This window comes from Echiichthys vipera (genome assembly GCF_963691815.1).
Source record: "Echiichthys vipera genome assembly, chromosome: 3".
Taxonomy (NCBI): Eukaryota; Metazoa; Chordata; class Actinopteri; order Perciformes; family Trachinidae; genus Echiichthys; species Echiichthys vipera.
The window spans coordinates 27,626,560-27,644,110 of record NC_139828.1 but is presented as its reverse complement, the minus strand read 5'-3'; the positions used below and the strand labels follow the sequence as shown (position 1 = coordinate 27,644,110).

At 41.9% G+C, this 17,551-nt stretch overlaps 1 protein-coding gene across 4 annotated transcripts in view; it reads left to right on the top strand.

Moving 5' to 3' along the window:
• farp2 (FERM, RhoGEF and pleckstrin domain protein 2) overlaps nt 1-17,551 on the top strand; it is a 33,224-nt gene that overhangs the window by 14,235 nt on the left and 1,438 nt on the right. The window contains exons 8-27 of one of the 4 annotated variants that reach the window (XR_014593849.1): nt 2,455-2,602; nt 2,701-2,796; nt 2,890-3,053; nt 3,142-3,210; nt 3,345-3,402; nt 3,565-3,829; nt 10,967-11,151; nt 11,364-11,453; nt 11,828-11,961; nt 12,061-12,142; nt 12,249-12,486; nt 12,692-12,822; nt 12,895-12,963; nt 13,061-13,150; nt 13,720-13,802; nt 14,445-14,563; nt 14,766-14,929; nt 15,393-15,532; nt 17,138-17,245; nt 17,343-17,353. Coding sequence is in view for 3 of the 4 variants with exons in the window: in XM_083940598.1 (XP_083796724.1) it covers nt 2,455-2,602; nt 2,701-2,796; nt 2,890-3,053; nt 3,142-3,210; nt 3,345-3,402; nt 3,565-3,829; nt 10,967-11,151; nt 11,364-11,453; nt 11,828-11,961; nt 12,061-12,142; nt 12,249-12,486; nt 12,692-12,822; nt 12,895-12,963; nt 13,061-13,150; nt 13,720-13,802; nt 14,445-14,563; nt 14,766-14,929; nt 17,138-17,245; nt 17,343-17,494 (2,445 nt within the window). In the remaining variant the exon portion in view is untranslated. Of the gene's footprint in view, nt 1-2,454; nt 2,603-2,700; nt 2,797-2,889; nt 3,054-3,141; nt 3,211-3,344; nt 3,403-3,564; nt 3,830-10,966; nt 11,152-11,363; nt 11,454-11,827; nt 11,962-12,060; nt 12,143-12,248; nt 12,487-12,691; nt 12,823-12,894; nt 12,964-13,060; nt 13,151-13,719; nt 13,803-14,444; nt 14,564-14,765; nt 14,930-15,392; nt 17,011-17,137; nt 17,246-17,342; nt 17,495-17,551 lie in introns of those variants that run through there. The other 3 variants (XM_083940599.1, XM_083940598.1, XM_083940600.1) reach the window with 3 other exon arrangements.

Sequence of the window (17,551 nt, the reverse complement as noted above, 5' to 3'; positions counted from 1 at the left end):
TTTTCAGCTAAATGTTTAATGAACCACAAATTATGAGTCTTAACTACACAATGATGCCTCCAGCCAACTGGGACCATCTCAAATTCATATCCCACAGGGTATCACATGAATTATAATTTTGGGATTTGTAAACAGTGGCACATTGTCTCTGCCGCTGTTTTTTTTATGTGGCTTTAATCACAAATGTTTAGTGTTAGCTATGATGAAGTAACTGAGCTGAGACAACTGTGTTCTTGCTAAACAACCATAATGAGAGGGTTTGCTCCATTTCAGAGTCCAGAGTCTCAAAAACACTCGCTGCACTTTTCCCACCACAAGCCTCCTTGTTAGCTCAGTACTGTCCTATGGCCAATATTGGCTCTATTCAACCCAGTGTATAAGGCGTCTCTAAAGACCTTTGCTAATCTCTTCCTTTGGTTGCCAGTGTGGAAGCGCAAGCGGTGAGTTCCCTGGCCTAATCCCTGCTCTGGCCGGTCTATTAGCCGTAAGGCCAGTGGGGCAAGGGGAGGGCCCTAAGGAGATTTCACCACTAAACGGATGAACGAAATTAGAATGTGGTGATGATGTCTTCCTGACATGCTGTTTGGTTGTAATCACATGGTTTTAGCTAATGTCTCTCAAATCCTCAAAGTTATAATGGATTTAAGGAGACACTACTCTGCAAACGAGTCATGATACAAACTTTGGTGAATTTTATATATGTGCGTGTGTGTGCGCGTGTGTGCGTGCGCGAGTGTGTGCACGCGAGTGTGTGCACATTGGGGAGAAAAATTGGAGAACATAGTATTAATTGTTGATTCATTCCATTTTTTTTTTTTTTACTGTCCAGAATTTTAGAATAGAATAGAATATTCACTGTCGCTATACCTCTAATGTACTAGCATGTTTTTTTTAAATAACCAAGGCACTTCAAAAAAAAACTTTATTTTGTGAACAAAACAGTGAACAAAGTTAGAGAACAGGAACAACTTTGTCAGAAGAGAAGATTTAAACTATGTTTTCTTAAGGCTATAGGATTCAAAAACTCCCATCAGACCCAAATAAATTGAACTTTAGCAATGTCACTTCATGCTTTGGGGGATGTTTTCTGCAGCAGGAGATGGGCCTTTTGTACAGCTACATGGCAGGATGAATGCAAATGTTTATATGAACCTCATTAGGCAACCTGCAATTTTCATGCAAGACAACGCCCCCTGTCACACTGCAAAACAGATTAAGCAGTTCCTTAAAGCTAAAATTATTGAAACATTGAAATGGCCAGCCCAGAGTCCAGATCTAAACCCCATAGAGAATCTCTGGAAAATCATTGGCAACATAGTAATGTCTAAGAAACCCTCCACAGTTAGTGAACTGACGAATGAAGAAGAATGGACCAAGTGATGTCCTGTGGGCGCAGATGTGCTGAAGTCATTCAAAGCTGTGGCCTCTACACTTCCTGTTCATTTTTGAATCCTACAGAAGAAAACACTGTTAAATCTTCTCTTCTGACAATAATTGTTACTGTTCTCTAATTTTGATCACTGTTCCCCCTGTTATTTAAAAAAGCAGGCTTGTACAGCAGTGGTATAGCCACAAATTCTGAACAACAAAAAATAACAGTATTCCAAAAGAAATAAATCAAGAATGAATAATTTGTTTTCTAATGTTGATCTCCACTGTATATGTATATGTGGTATATGGGAGAATCAAAATCCAAACAAAATATTTTAGTATTGTTGATACAATCTAGTATGCAGCCAACTGGTACTTCATCACAATGTGCAAAATGAACTGCAGCCATAAAGCCACAGAGTTTATTAATTTAACTAATTATGAGCTGTTGGCAAGGTCTTTCTTAGTTATTCTAAAAGAAAACAAAAGAAAGAAAACCCACTCTACACTTCCTGTTTTTGTTTTCATGAAAATTCAGTATTTGCCTATTGATAAAACTGTCAATTGATAGGGGGCAGCTGGGCTTTTCTTGTATTAAAGGTGTTGGTATATTGCACCTGTAAAGGTGTTTTTTCACAAATACTTGATTCATTCAGGTATTTTGGAGCAATGAGTGATTTATGATTGACAGCATTTCAATGTGAGTTACATATTGCATCAAGATGTTCTTCAGGGTTCAAAGCACAAAACTTAAGAGTTATGTTTGTTATTGACAAGATTTTGCTGTTAACATTTAGGTCAGATTACACCAGCTATTCCCATGCCTTTGCCTTTATTCCTTTCTTTATAGTTATATAGCTGATGGACAACTATTATTTGCTTACTGCTCTTATAGAGCAAATAGATGGGGGTATAGTCATTTAGATAAATGGGTGTTGTTGGCAAGATTATAATGGGTACTTTCATTGTTTTGGCCATGGTGGCCTATAAGGATACATAGATGGTATATAGTAATAAGAGAAAATATTTTCTGTTGCATAAAGGTAACATGTTGAAAAAGTGTCTGTGTTTTACATATTCCAGTGGCCAGACTCCAGCTGAATCAGATTTCCAAATACTGGAGATTGCCCGTAAACTCGAGATGTATGGTGTCCGCTTCCACCCAGCAGCTGACCGGGAAGGCACCAAAATTAATCTGGCTGTTGCTCATTTGGGTCTTCAGGTTTTTCAGGTGACTGCTTCTCTCATACCGCTGTGTCTTGTTGATGTGCCTCTCTAACAATGTTGCTGAAGGTTATTTCTCTCTTTTAACATTCCTTTCTCTCCCAGGGCAACACAAAAATAAATACCTTCAATTGGTCCAAGATTCGCAAACTGAGCTTCAAAAGAAAAAGGTTCCTAATCAAGCTCCACCCAGAGGTTCATGTACGTATCAATGAAGAGATTAATGTCTTCACTGAGAAAATGCCAATGTTGAATGTGAATAAGTTCATTGACGTGTCTGGATGCGTGTTTTAGGGCCCCCATCAGGACACACTCGAGTTCATGATGGCCAGTCGAGACCAATGTAAAATCTTTTGGAAGATCTGTGTGGAATACCACTCATTTTTCCGTATGTTCGACCAACCCCAACCCAAATCCAAAGCTATCCTCTTCACCCGAGGCTCTTCCTTCAGATACAGGTATTAACACACTGACGTACAAACAGAGGCTTGTCATCTCAAATGCTTGTTTAATATTGGTTAATATTCAGTGTTCTCTTTCTGTCAGTGGAAGGACCCAGAAGCAACTTGTGGACTACGTCAGGGAAAATGGAGCAAAGAGAACTCCATACCAGAGGTATGCGTTTGTGTCTCTACGTGCAGTAAGAGACAAGTTGTTTGCCTTACTAATGCTTTCCTAGTATTAACTGAAAAATGTTTCCATAATGCATTCATATTAATAATTCTGTCAATAAATTGTGTCTTGCTCAGGAGGAATAGTAAAATACGAATGTCTGCTCGCTCCCTCGCCACAGATGTGCCAAAACAGGTCAGTGGCGCTATGAGGCGCAACAAATGGAAGTAAAACTTTCCACATATCATACCATGATGAATAAACTGAAACAATTCTCATCTCCTTTATTACTTTCTACTCTCTTTCTGTCCTCCCTCATTCTGTTTTCCTTGTCCTGTCTGTGTCACATTGTTTCAGAGCTTGTCATTCAATGACAGCCTCAGGACCCCAGGCTCCCCCTCCTCTGCTACCGTGTCTTTCCACCCAGCACACATCTCTTGTGTCCTCCCACGAACAGAACTCCAACCTCAGCCACAGCCTTTTTCCTCACTGAGCCGGTCTCCAGCGCCTCCCCAACAGCAACATCAGCAGCTTCAGTCCCCTCTGCAAGCTACCAGACCCCCCAGCCCTCCGAAGGAAGAACCTGTCATGGCTGCTTCCCCATCTCACTACGGTTTTCAAGGTGCCCCTAAAAATCAGGCAGCAGGACACTGCAGCCCCTTGTTTGTGTGTGTAGAGAGTGGCACTTCCCAATCACAGCCCTCCAAAAATGGCAATGATGAGCATGGTGGGAGGAGGGGAACTGGGTGCTCGGTGGGAGGGGTTGGAGTAAAGAGGAAGGGGGTTCTTACACCTGAGGCTTTTGAAGCGGAGCTTTTGCGTACAAAGCAGAATCCCATGTTCTCAATGTCCAACTCGCCGCTGCATGTCACTGAAGAGTTCATAGATGATGATCCCACAGAGATTTCTTTCTATGGTGGGGGGGCCGAGGCCTACTCTTTTGGGCTGGATGAGAAAGTAGATCGATTTGATTATGTGGAGGAATCCAGCTTCAGCAAAAACAGGATCTTTAGTGTGGGCATTGAAGACCTTAATGGGAATACCAATGCTTTCCCTGATAGCATCGTCGGTAACTCTGAAACCAGCTCTTTGGTTAATAACCGCTCTGAGTGCAGCTCCCTGGACAACTTGGGGCTCAGCTCTGCAGGTGAGTCCATGTCAGTGGGTTACGGAGGCGCCGACTCCTCCTCGCTTCGCCTGCCAGGCTCTGACATCCAGTCAGAGGCCAGCTCAATGGTCAACTTCCCAGCATACTCCGTGCGATCTGAGAGCAGCTCTGCTGTGCAGTTCAGTGACCTGGTAGAGCAGCTTGAGCAGCTCAGCTACCCACCCACAGCCACTGAGGGCTCTGGGAACGGGACCTCGGATTCAGACTCCGACTGGGGCTCTGACAGCGTCCTTCCCCCTGAGCAGAACCTGTTTTACAGTAATCCGCTGACAGGGGGCAGCGGAATAGAGGGTTTCCTCCTTCAGTGCCACAACCTGCAGGCCATGGCACTGGCAGATCCCTCTGGATCCCCTCATATTAAAATGTAAATGTTACAGCACTTAATGATAAGCAGCAACAGCACTCTTAAATACAGATTAACCGTAGTCTAAACAACACTTTGATATTCAGAATACATTTAATAATCAAATGATGGATGACAAAGATGGTTGCACCATGTGAAACTGTAAAGCTGATAAATTTTCTGCTGGAGTCCGGCTTTCATTATGTTTATACTTTGAATAATTTCCAAAAGCCTGCACTCCCATCAGCGTTGATGCATATCTCTGTAGTGTACACTTGTTAACTATGGCATGCTCTCATTTTTAGTTCTCTGTACTGATCAGTGGCGGGTAACCTCTACTTTTCTATATGTTGGTTTTCAGCTGCTGCGCTAGTGTTTTAGTTTGTTTTAGTGATTTGACCTTAAGTAGTCCTGCTACGGTCAGTTTATGGTGCTCTTTGAATCACCCATGAAACTTAGCTTAGAAAGCTTTGGCCTTCATTTTCAGGAGATTCTTGAACGACGTGTTCTTTGTTAGTTTCTTTCAGTCGTCTTATCTACAACATTCAGCCTATTTAGAGCAAATTTTGATAATGCATTTTGGGTAAATCCCTCAAAGATTTCAGAAAACGCAAAAACATTTAGTGCTTTTACTTTGAAAGCTTTGTCTTTAATACATGTTTCAAGTCATTTTAAATTCACTAACGTACACATTGGCATATAAATGTCTCCCTAAATTTACCTCCCATTTGCTGAATACATAGTAATTTCAATTTCAGTGAAACAGATATAGTGAATTAAAGGACATTTGTAAGTAATGTATTTTAGTTTCTTATGGAGATTTCTACTCTTCTTTACTATAACTTGAACTTCAAGTATGTTTAAAACTGTGATATTCTAATTGACTAAGTACTTAACAAATCCTTAACTACTATTGTTTTTACGAGTAATAATCATCATTTAGCGTTTAAATCTCCTTTATTAGATGGTACTTATTGTGCAGTTGATGGTAATCATTAATCTCTCTCTAATCTCAGGGTAAAGATAAAACCAATAGTCGTCCAGGTTCAGTGGTCCGTACAGACTCCAGTAGGAAAAATACAAGACATACCATGGAGCCACTGTAACGTTTGCACTTCTGTGCCTCACTGACATCTGCTGGCTGAAGTAGTTGTCCACAAGTACTTAAACTTTCAGTAGGTTCATGATGTCTGAAGAAAAAACTGTTCTACCAAGTAACATTTTTGCTTCATGCTGAGCTAAGTTAAAGAATGTAACCAGTGTACCAGATCCATTAAGTACACTGTTACCACCACTCTCTACTAAATGAATGTATCATCTTACATGCATGTAAACTCTCTAGAACATTTGCAACAGTTATTAAACCATGTTTAAAAGTAGCAGTAGTAGTACTTCCTAATTATTAAAACTAAGAATGCAGATCATCTTTAGACTTTTTCAACATGAGACGCCATCAGTGTTTATAGCTTGTAGAATATAGTAGGTCAGGCTTTACCTGAAGCATCAGTACACAACTAGTCTTTTTTGGCATGTGGCCTTTAGCATGTTTTAGGGTTTTGGCTTTAGCTATCTTCAGGGTACCAACAAGGTGGTATTCTGTTTATTGGAAGGAAATGGGTGTCTTTTGCACATTAGCTATGAATTGTCAGTACTTTTTATGTTAGCTGGATGTTTTAAATGTTTTTGAAGTAGTGGTATAGGAATGCTAGTTTGCTGTCATGTGGTTAGTCACTATCACACTTGCACAAATCTTTTTTTAATTGTTTTTTTGTCCAGAGATGTCTGTGTTGTCTGGTCTTGCCAAGTCTGTTTTAAAAGGAATTTACTTATGCCATAGGACAGGAGAAGCTTATACCTTGTTGGTATCTATCTAATCTCTGCATTCACTGATGTCGTTGCCTACTCAACAGTCTTTACTTGCTGAGGTGCAATTTATTTCCTTTAATAAGAGCTCACTGTAATCTGTCTGAAGGCAGATTCACTTGGCTTTTGCAAAGTTTGCCTTCTTTTCTCTGCATGTTACAGTCTTCTTGTTGTCATGCACCGCAGTGCCTTAAAGCACTTACTTTCTCTTTTCATGCAACCTTCTTTCATGCGTATCTCAGGTGTAGGTTCGTGTTTACTTTTCAGTAGCTTTGGGATGTTTCCGGTGAACATCAAAGTGGGAAATGGGGTCAAAGTTAAGTTTTCTTCTTTTGCAATTAAGACATTGATTAAATACTCACCAGTTCTCATTGTCATTTTGAAGGACTTTTCTTTTTCCTTATGAAAACAGTGTGAACAATTGTTTCTGTGTCACCTTGGAGGTTAAATGTGCCCTCCGTTACCTGTTAGACCATGTGGAGTTGGTTGATCTGATCAAGAGTTTGTCTCGATGGCTTTTAAAAAAACAAATGCCTTGGTTCTTTTTCTGCCATGACTCTTCCCACATCTCAAAGATTTAATTATTGACAGGCTGATGATTATGACCAGCTAAACTAACTGCACTTAGGCATCAAGTAATCAACACTTAATCCTGAATATGTATACAGACTTATTATAAACAACATGTACTTGATGTGTGTAATGTTTTACTCTCAAGAATAAAGTAATCACTTTTGGGTACCATGAATGTCAGACTTAAAATTCTTTTTCAGCTGCATAACGAACTCAAAGACGCAATGGTGAATGGCTTTCAACTGCTTCAGCAGAACTCAGTGTTGTTAGACATGCTTGTAATGGCTGACATGAAAGACTGTTCAGTCCAAATCATGACGGATAAAGTTTACCACGCCCTCTGTCTTCAGACCAAAATCAAAGTCAGGTTAGGCTTTAATGCCGCCAAGGGGATAATCGTTTTCACACAACTTAGTTCTTTTCACCGCAGCATACATAAAAAAAAAAGGCACAACACATCAAACACAGATAACACACCCTATCCCCATAAATAACAAATAGACCATCTCCACATATCCCCAGAACAACGGACAGACAGCAGCAATCATGACATCCATCCATAACCCCCCGTATAAAAGATAAACAGCGCTAACGGGAAGACGTCGACAGGAATAGACATTAAATGGACATTGTACAAAGTTGAAGTACATAATCTACAGATTTTTGTTGAGCACTGTGATGGCTGAGGGGACAAAGCTTCTTTTAAAACGGTCTTTCCTCCAGTCTGACAACTTGTATCTGCGGCCAGATGGGAGTAGAGTGAAACATGGGTTCAGGGGGTGGTTGGGGCTGCTGACTTACACATGCCAGGCGTATGATGGCAAGATCATTTGTTTCTGTGGGGGTGGGAAGGTTGATTATCTTGGCTGATGTGTGAGATTCGGAGGAGTCTGTTTCTGCTGGTGACAGTGAGCAGGGTAAAGAAGCAGGGGAAACGGTACATTAGGATAGGTTAGATGGTGGTTTTGTAGAAGAGTAAGAGTAGGTGGGGGGCCACAGACATCCATTTTAGCTTGCATATGATTTAAAGCATTTGATGTGCACATTTGTGTGTGGTAATGTCATACAGTTGGGTTTGTTAATCTATGGTGAGCACTAGGTATTTTAAACTGTTTTCCTTGGATGAATGTGTGATTGAGTGTACGGGGTGTCTTGGATCTGTGTATGACCATTTTCTTTGTTTTGTGAATGTTTAACTGGAGGTAGTTGTCTGTGCACCACTGTAAAAACTGTGTAATTGACTGTTGGTATGCTATGATGGAATTGTCGTCACTAAGTAGACCGATTATGACTGTGTTGTCTGCATATTTGTAGTATGTGGAGATGGGCTGCTGCAGTCATTTGTGTAGAGGGTGTACAAAAAGGGACTGAGAACGCAGCCTTGAGGGGCTCCGGTGTTGGTGATGAGGGGTGATAATGTTACTGTGCCTACTCTCACTGTCTGTGTACTATTGCTGAGGAAGTTCTATATCCAGTGAATGGGGAGTGGAGTAATGTCCAGGTGTTGGAGCTTCTTGATGAGCCGGTGCCGCTGGATTGTGTTGAATGCCGAGCTGAAGTCGTCGAACAGGACGGATGCAAAGTTGTTTGGTGTCTGGAGATGATGGAGGAGGGAGCGGAAGAGGAATGCCACTGCATCCTTCCTCCCCCATTTCGGCCTGTATGCAAACTTGTGAGGTGAAGCATCTTTTCCATGATTATGGTTGTGAGTGCAATTGGACAGAAGTGGTTGGGCCGCCCAGACGGATGGGGTTTGTTAGGTATTGGTGCAATGGTTGAGGGTAAGAACCCTTTGGAAAACTGCTCTGTAGGATTCCCAGAACATGGAGAGAGCCTCATGGCACCAGGCTTTAGTACCCTTGCCAGGATGCCATCCTGCCCTGGTGCCTTGCCAATTTTGCACATGGCCAGCTGTTGCTGCACATCCTCCTGAGTAAAGGGTGGGTACTGGGGTTCTTCCAGGGGGAGCATTTTGAGTAGCTCCTCACAGTAGGCGGTGTAATCCTGGGTGTCGAACCTGTTAAAGAAACTGTTCAGGGAGTTGGCAAAGTTCAGTGGGTCTGTATTTGTGAGATTCTGCTGGCTTGTTTCTTCTGACAATATTTCTACCTACTGGAAGACTTGTTTTGTCTTCATGTTGCTAAACTCTTCTCTAGTCGGTTTCTGTACTGCACTTTACAGCTTTATTAATGTCATATGTTTTGAGCACCTTCAGTGTGGCCCATGCAATGTGTTTCTCTTTTAAGGAGTGTTTAATGTGGGGGGTCCAGGGTTTGGAATTTTGATACTTGGTGATATTTTTCACAGGGATGGTGCTGTGAATGTAGACCATTAAGTGGCGCTGTACGTTTTTGGTTTGATGCGTTCCGGTTGCGGTTTGTACTTCAGCTTGTGGAAGAAGGTTGATGATGTTGTGGTCAGATGAACCGAGTGGCGGGTGAGACTGGGCACCAAAGGCATTGGGAATATTGGCGTAGCGTAGTCTAAGATGTTTTCCTTCCTTGAGGGAACGTCCACATACTGGTGGAAAGAAGGCATGACATCACTGAGTCTACAGCTGTCCTGTAGATACGTGAGCGAAGAAAGAATCCCCTTAGGGTTTTGGGGGTTATAGCTACATATACTTACTGTATATAGGTGTGCTGATGCTTGATGAAGCTTATGGCCATTTGAATAATTTGTAAACTAAGTGAAACACTCCAGGCCCACTTCGTGATCCCACAAAGTTCTTTCAAATCTGGTTTCACATGCAGGAGCAAAATACTCCAAATTGTCTCTCCTCACATGAGCCAGTCCTTTTTTTATTTTCAAAATGAGTGGATGTAACAAAAAGAAGCCCTTATGCAACAAGTCAACGTGCTTTGCTTTGTATTTAAGGCAACAAACTTGTGTGGTGTTGGGGGTTGGGTCGGACTCGTACACAAGATTCCTCAACCTAATTCCAGCTGAGTGTGTGTGCTCCCTGTTTGGACAGGCTTTATGCCAAGTCATTCCACAGCAAACCCTCGTCCTCCTGCTGTGGAGCCCAACGTCAGCTCTCTTCCCCTCTTCGTGTCATTTTTGTGGGCCACTTCAGATAAACTATAAACAACTATTTCCCCTGCAGACACACCACATTCCTGATAGCGTGAGCAATTATTTCCGGGTCGAGCAGTGACTTTTTTTCTTTTTTTCCCCCTCTCTTCCTTCCCCTACAACTTTTTTTCCTCTGATAGAAGTGGAAGAACAGCTGTGGTGAACTGTGACTCAGTAAAGAGGATAGCCCAGCGTTTTTATCTGCTTGTTTTGTCTCCTGATTTGTTGTGTAGCGAAGCTTACAGGCAGAACAAAAGCAGGAGAGCCAGTTCTCTGAAATGGAGCCGTGCTTGTATAAGTTGGCAATGAATCATTTGTCCTTCTTGTAGAGGGCTCTGAAAACAATGGCAGGGGAAAAAATGTGGGAACCATTACTTGTCTTGGTCTACTCTCTCGTCTCCCCTTTCATTTGTGGCCAATGTGTGTGATGAACCATCCCACTTATTTTTGTTAAAATATTCAGCTTGTGTTTTGTTTTTTCTACCCCCTTTCTGAGAGGAAATTAGATAATTATGGAAAAACAGGTTAGGTGAAGATAAAGTGATATATTTGACTGTATGCAACATATTATAGCACTGTTACAAATGTGCCAAGAAGTTCCACTTCTTGTGTAGAGCATGATTGTTGACTTAAACCCATTTCAAAAACTCATGTTTGTCCTGTTTTTATTTGACTTGAATAATTTATAATTATCTAATTTCATATCATTTTTAACTTCTGTTTTCCCTCTTCCTCAGATTCAGTCGTGGACAGCCCTCAGCTCTCGCCATTAAACTCCAAAGGTCCCCTCTGCCTGTCACCCTCCTTCCAGATGTCCACCCTCAGCCTGCCAGGCCAGGCCCTGTCGCCCCTTCAAAGCCCCATCTTGAGCGAGGTGGGCAGCAATGCCAGGCTAGAGGAGGAGGAGGAGGGCAGGAGGAAGGTACACTTCTTGCATGCCACCCTTCCAACCCACCGCCTCACAACCCCCTTTTAAGAGTAGAAATCAGGGAACCCTAGTTATTTATAACAAGAATTGGATTTTCAAACTGTTTGTTGGTATAATAGAGGGAAGTTAGTAAGATTTTGATTTTCTCATGCCGGGTATGTTGTCCATCACTCAATTTCGAAACATTTATCCCTCTTCTCCCTCAGCGATATCCCACCGACAAGGCCTACTTTATTGCCAAAGAGATTCTGACCACAGAGCGAACGTACCTGAAAGACCTGGAGGTCATCACTGTGGTGAGTTTTTCTTTTTAAACTGCTCAATCAATTGGATTGCTGGAGACCCCTATACACTTTTTGTAATGGTTTCATAGTTTGAAATATAAACATTTGCATGTGTATGAATATATATATCGGAAACTCTTTACAGTCCTGTAATTAGGAAAGGTGCAATAGACTGTTAAAGCTTTTACCCTGAGGCAGAAAGAACAAAAACCTCACACCAAAAAAGTTCTACCTGACTGAAGTGGGCCTCATCAATGAGGCGCAGCAGCACCCCCACTGACACAGACTCTTACCTACCCTCCAACCCATAGTCATTGGATAATAATCAATGCACATCGTGGACTTCTAACCCTGATATCAATAGTGTGTTGTTGCTCTTCTCTCAGTGGTTTCGCAGTGCTGTGATCAAAGAAAATGCTATGCCTGAAGGCCTGATGACCCTCCTCTTCTCCAACATCGACCCTATCTATGAGTTCCATCGAGGCTTTCTCAAGGAGTTAGACCAGAGGCTGGCTCTCTGGTACGTGCTATTCAGTGTTTCTCTGTGTGATGAGATGTGTGGAAGCTTCTGATGAAATGCTAAAAAAGACGAAATCTGCAAATCTGCCTGCTTCCTCAGGGAGGGGCGCTCTAACGCTCATGTCAAAGGGGACTACCAGAGGATTGGGGATGTGATGCTGAGGAACATGTGTTCTCTGAAGGTGCGATTGGCTTATTAGCTCTCTAATTAACATCACCTCCCCTTTACATGTTTGACGAGCAGAACGTCCTGTATTTCATGCTCTACGTGTTTATTATAATCCTTAGGAATTCACCAGCTTCCTACAGAAACATGACGAGGTGTTAACAGAGCTGGAGAAAGCCACCAAGAGGCTGAAGAAGCTGGAGACAGTCTACAAAGAGTTTGAGCTGCAGAAAGTCTGCTACTTGCCCCTCAACACATTCCTGCTTAAACCCATCCAGCGCCTCATGCACTACAAACTCATCCTGGAGAGACTATGCAAGCACTATTCTCCCAGCCACCGTGATCACGATGACTGCAAAGGTGAGTTTTCCTTATGTCCTCTCACTTGTTGTTATAATAGTAATAATAATATAGTCTGGTTTACTGGATGAGCAGTGTACAGTTTCTTTTCAAATTTAAATTGTGAAATGTGTGAAATTCTGCAAACTTCTCTTGGCTCCGTTAAGGTGGTTAGATGACACTGATGGACGTATTTTAGATTCACAATTTATTCTCTTCTTTACAGAGGCTCTGAAGGAAGTGGCTGAGATAGCCACTCAGCTCCAGAGCAGTCTCATCCGGCTGGAGAATTTCCAGAAGCTAACAGAGCTGCAGAGAGATCTGATTGGTATAGAGAACCTAACAGCACCAGGCAGGGTGAGTGCAATGACACAGAGCAGAGGGTAGGGGGAGCTGGGAAATATGTTAACTGACGACCTTCTGTTTTAGGAGTTCATACGAGAGGGATGTCTGTACAAGCTTACCAAGAAAGGACTGCAGCAGAGGATGTTTTTCCTGGTGAGTAAAACGACTACTTCTTAAACTATACTTTAAGCTTCAACACTGACAAATCAATTTCCTTAAAAACAACTAAATGTTTCTGTTGTCTTTTCAGTTCTCAGATATGCTCCTCTACACAAGCAAAGGTGTCACAGCCACCAATCAGTTCAAAGTGCATGGCCAGCTGCCCCTTCACGGCATGATAGTGAGTGTATAAGCTCAAGTTCACCCCTTTTGTCCCTCTTTAACCTTCATTGGTCCTGTAGAGGTTCCGCTAGATACACTATCAGAGGAGTAGTAATACCTGATGGTGGGATGTGTAGGTTTTCAGCATTCAGTTAGTATGATCTGATCAGTGTGGCAGTGTGTTGAGAAGGGAGGGCCCGGGTCTCCTAACATTGCATGTCTCTGCTTTACTCCTGGCTGCAGCTCATAGTGCTGGATGCACCGGTAAGTCCTCTGAGCTCTGCCAGCTTGGATGCCCAAACCCTACCCTTCTTCTCCCATGCTTTTGTAATCAAATCACCAAAAAACGAAGCAGAATCATGTCAATCCTTCCCTGCAACTATTCGTAGCTGTCTATTGAACCAAAATTGAACCATGGACATCTCAAATGATAAAATATAAGCAGACATACAGTTTTCCTTGCCAAAACTTTCCGACTCTGTACCTCCCTTAATTCCTAAGCTCAGAGCATGCATAGTACACACATTTGTTTGATTGAATTCTTCTGATGTTTGGCTAATGTTCTCTGGATTTCTCTTTTGTTTGTAGGTTGAGGAAAGTGAAAATGAGTGGTCCGTCCCCCACTGCTTCACCATCTACTCTGCTCAGAGGACCATTGTTGTGGCTGCCAGGTGAGAAGGGGAAAGAAAAGTGAACGTTTTTTTATTGGACTACCAGTTACACTGTAGTGTTACACAAAATAATATACAGAGAATCACTTATTAGAAATACACTGTCCGAACTGTGACACTCCTACATACAGCATTAAACTGCAAGTGCATAAAATCTACATATATATACATAATTTTGTACTTTTATCTCCTATCTACACTATAAAAGCACATGTCACATGTAGCGTGACTGCACCATACTTGGTTTGAATGGGATGCCTGGGTAGAGCGGGCAGGAGGCAGGACATAACGCGGATTACATCGCAGCCAAGGTCATAAACAACAGTCTTTTGCCTTTCCTTGACTTAGTAGACGATTTCAACCCTTACCCACAGAAATTTCTTTCCAGTTAGACATCTTCATTACCATCCTCTTCACCTTCTGAGGTTTGTTTTCCTCAGATTTCACCAAACATAATAGAAACATCATCAACACGCCCACACGCTCGTTGTGAGTTTGCTGCTCTATTCACACATGAGCATGGGCTCAATCCGACATTACAGACGTTTTACTAGAGAGCTGGCAGGGTAAAGTCAGTCTGATGTCCGATCCAACTGATTCTGTAATTTGCATTCTCAAAGGGGCATATGTTTGTGATTTCAGCTCTAAAGTGGAGATGGGGAAGTGGATTGAGGATCTGAACATGGCTATTGACATCGCCAAGAAGTCCCAAGAGAAATCCAGTATCTTCCTTGATGCTGGACTCTGCGATCACTCCAACCGTAAGTTTCTGATGCTTCAGTATAACCTGAGGTTGTGCAGGAACTACAGTACCTATTGAGTGGAGACTTTTTTATAATTTCCTCAGCTGAATGAGATTTTCAAAGAGCTTTTTCCTTGGGATAAAGCATGCATTCAGATATCAATTTAATCCACTCCTTCCCTCCAAACAACTTCCTGTTCCGCCTCCTCCTCCCCCCTCAGGATCATCTGATGAGGTTTCTCTGGAGCAGGAGTCGGAGGACGACATGAACTCTTCCCGTACATCACTGGACAAGCAGACACACCACCGTGCCAACACCACCATGCACGTGTGCTGGCACCGCAACACCAGTGTGTCTATGTCTGATCACAGCCAGGCTGTGGAGGTACTCCTCCTCTGCCCTCATTAAGAAACACATGCACACTCATGGCCACATCCACATGCTCCCAATAAGATGTGAAAAACATAGACAATAAGTAGGTTTACTTACGTGTAATTGATATTCATCACCACTGCGTTGGTGGATTTGAGACAAACGTCGGGCGTCGTTCTGTTGTTCTTCTCTGCGTTTCACCGTTTCTTTCTAACCTTTTCAGTTTTCCTCCTTAGATATAATATATAATATCCTGTGTGTCTGCTGTAGCTACTGTGACTGAGTCCTTGATAGCAATTGAAAGGATATTAATAATGTGCATGCAATAATTATTTCTCTGACACATTCTTACTCCACAGACATGAAGGACTTCCTAACAGCTCCTCCTTCCTTCTCCCCCCTTTCTTCCTCTCAAAGCTAACATGCTAACCCTTTCTCTACACCCTTTCTTCCTTTTGTCTCTTTGCACCCTCAGTCTACGGCTCTCCGGCTGTCTCACCAGAACTTCCTCCTCGCTATCTCCTCGGTCAGGGCCAAAGACCAAACACCATCACACATGTTTGTTGGTACCGAAACCAGAACCTCTCTCTCACTGATTACCTGCACATGAACCAGGTACTAGAGCCGCTGACCATGAGATATTACAACAGGTCTAATTATTGCACTTTCTCCCTTAAGTCTCAGGAGAAAACATAACTGAGCAAAAACATCTCATGCAGTATTTAATCACATGTTGAAAGTCAATGAACAACCAAGATTTTTAGTGTTTTTATTGAGATTTCACACTGCTTTATTCATTGATACATCATCCTATCCCATATCACATGAGATACAAAATCAAAACATCCATTCAAATCTAAACTTACCCAACAAGCAAGTAAAGTTTAATACAAATAACAATAGAGTAAGGAAAAATACAAAAACACACACACATGCTCTCAGGTTTAATACAAACATAGGCCTATTGAACATATAGCCTAGGCAACACTTAGATCCTTTCCAAGTCTTTAAAAAAAAGAAACTAGGAACCAAACAAAAACATTCCAGCTTTGTTTTGTGTGCTGCAGGAATATTGCTTCAAAGGAAAGCTTGGCCCGTTGGTTCTACCAGTTATGATAACATTATTCTGTCCAAAGTAACTGCCTGGAGCCGAAGCATGGTTACAGGGCAAACAACACTAGCAGTCACAACACTCAGACGACAGTTTAGCCAGATTAGAGTCCACTTTGTTTGGGCGTAAAACTGAAAGTGAGAACACCAGTATTGTTGATATCTGATAAACAGAGTGTGCACAGCCACAGCAAGTACAGCAGGTCTTGTTTTTTAGACCTGGTGGTCTGTCTGTAAACTGGGATGGATGTTCACAACAGACAGTTTGGTTTGTAATTTTACCGTTGGCCTTTTTTTCCTACGTTTTCAACCTTTGTGATCATCTGACTGCTCATGTTTGTTGCCTTGTTGGATCTATTTTTAGCAATGTCTCTGCATTCCAGATCTCAGCAATTACTTTGGTGAGTTCAATGTTATCATAATTAAAAGAACCAATGATGAGATGAACATGAATACCAAACAGAAACAGTAAAAGGTTTCTCATCGTATCATCTCCACGTTCTGACATTATGGATGCAAGGGCCTCATGAAGTCTGAAATCCTATCCCATCTCAGTTTAGGATGACATTAAGGATGTTTGGTATCACATAAACAGGTTTCCTAACTGCATTAAGGAAAACAAATCCTATTTTGATGACTGAAAGGCTACTCAAAGCGTAAACATATGTTGATGCTTTCATCTCTCCCATGAATTAATGGGTATATATCAACTGCCAGGATTTTCCTTTTTTTTTAATTCAATTCCTTTTTTAGTAATAAAATGAAAGGCCTCCGACCTGTCTTTGAATTGAACACTCTTCTTTTAATAAATAAAAACTCCGGGCAAAGTAGCAACAACGCATCCACAGGCAAAAATAAGTGTCCAGTGAGATGAGCAGAAAAAAAATAAATAAATTTGAACACAATCAAATCACATTCTCCATTTTGAAGTTAGAGCATGCCTCAACACTTTAACAGCACTAATTATTATTACGTGTAATGCAATACGTCACAACCAAACGCTCACACAGCCACAGGTCACTGACTTGTTATTTTTTGTCTTTATGAGGAAACATGAGCTACCATCATTTAATGATCATTGTCAAAGTAACCTTGATCTTTTCTGTGTAGAACCAGCTCTCAGGTTATCTGCTGAGGAAGTTCAAGAACAGTAACGGCTGGCAGAAACTCTGGGTGGTCTTCACCAACTTCTGCTTGTTCTTCTACAAGACTCACCAGGTCAGCAGACACAACCCAGGATAAATGAAGCCATTTGAAACATGCAAGTGAGGTGAGGGGGTCTGTATTCAGAAAGCCTTTCTGTCTGTGTCTGCAGGATGACTTCCCGCTGGCTAGCCTCCCTCTGCTCGGCTACACAGTCAGCACCCCCGAGGAGTCAGACAGCATTCACAAGGAGTACGTCTTCAAACTGCAGTTCAAATCCCATGTATACTTTTTCCGGGCAGAAAGCGAGTACACCTTTGAAAGGTATATGATGTTTCTCATCCTCAGAACATTGTAGTAAATTCATACAGTACAGTAACA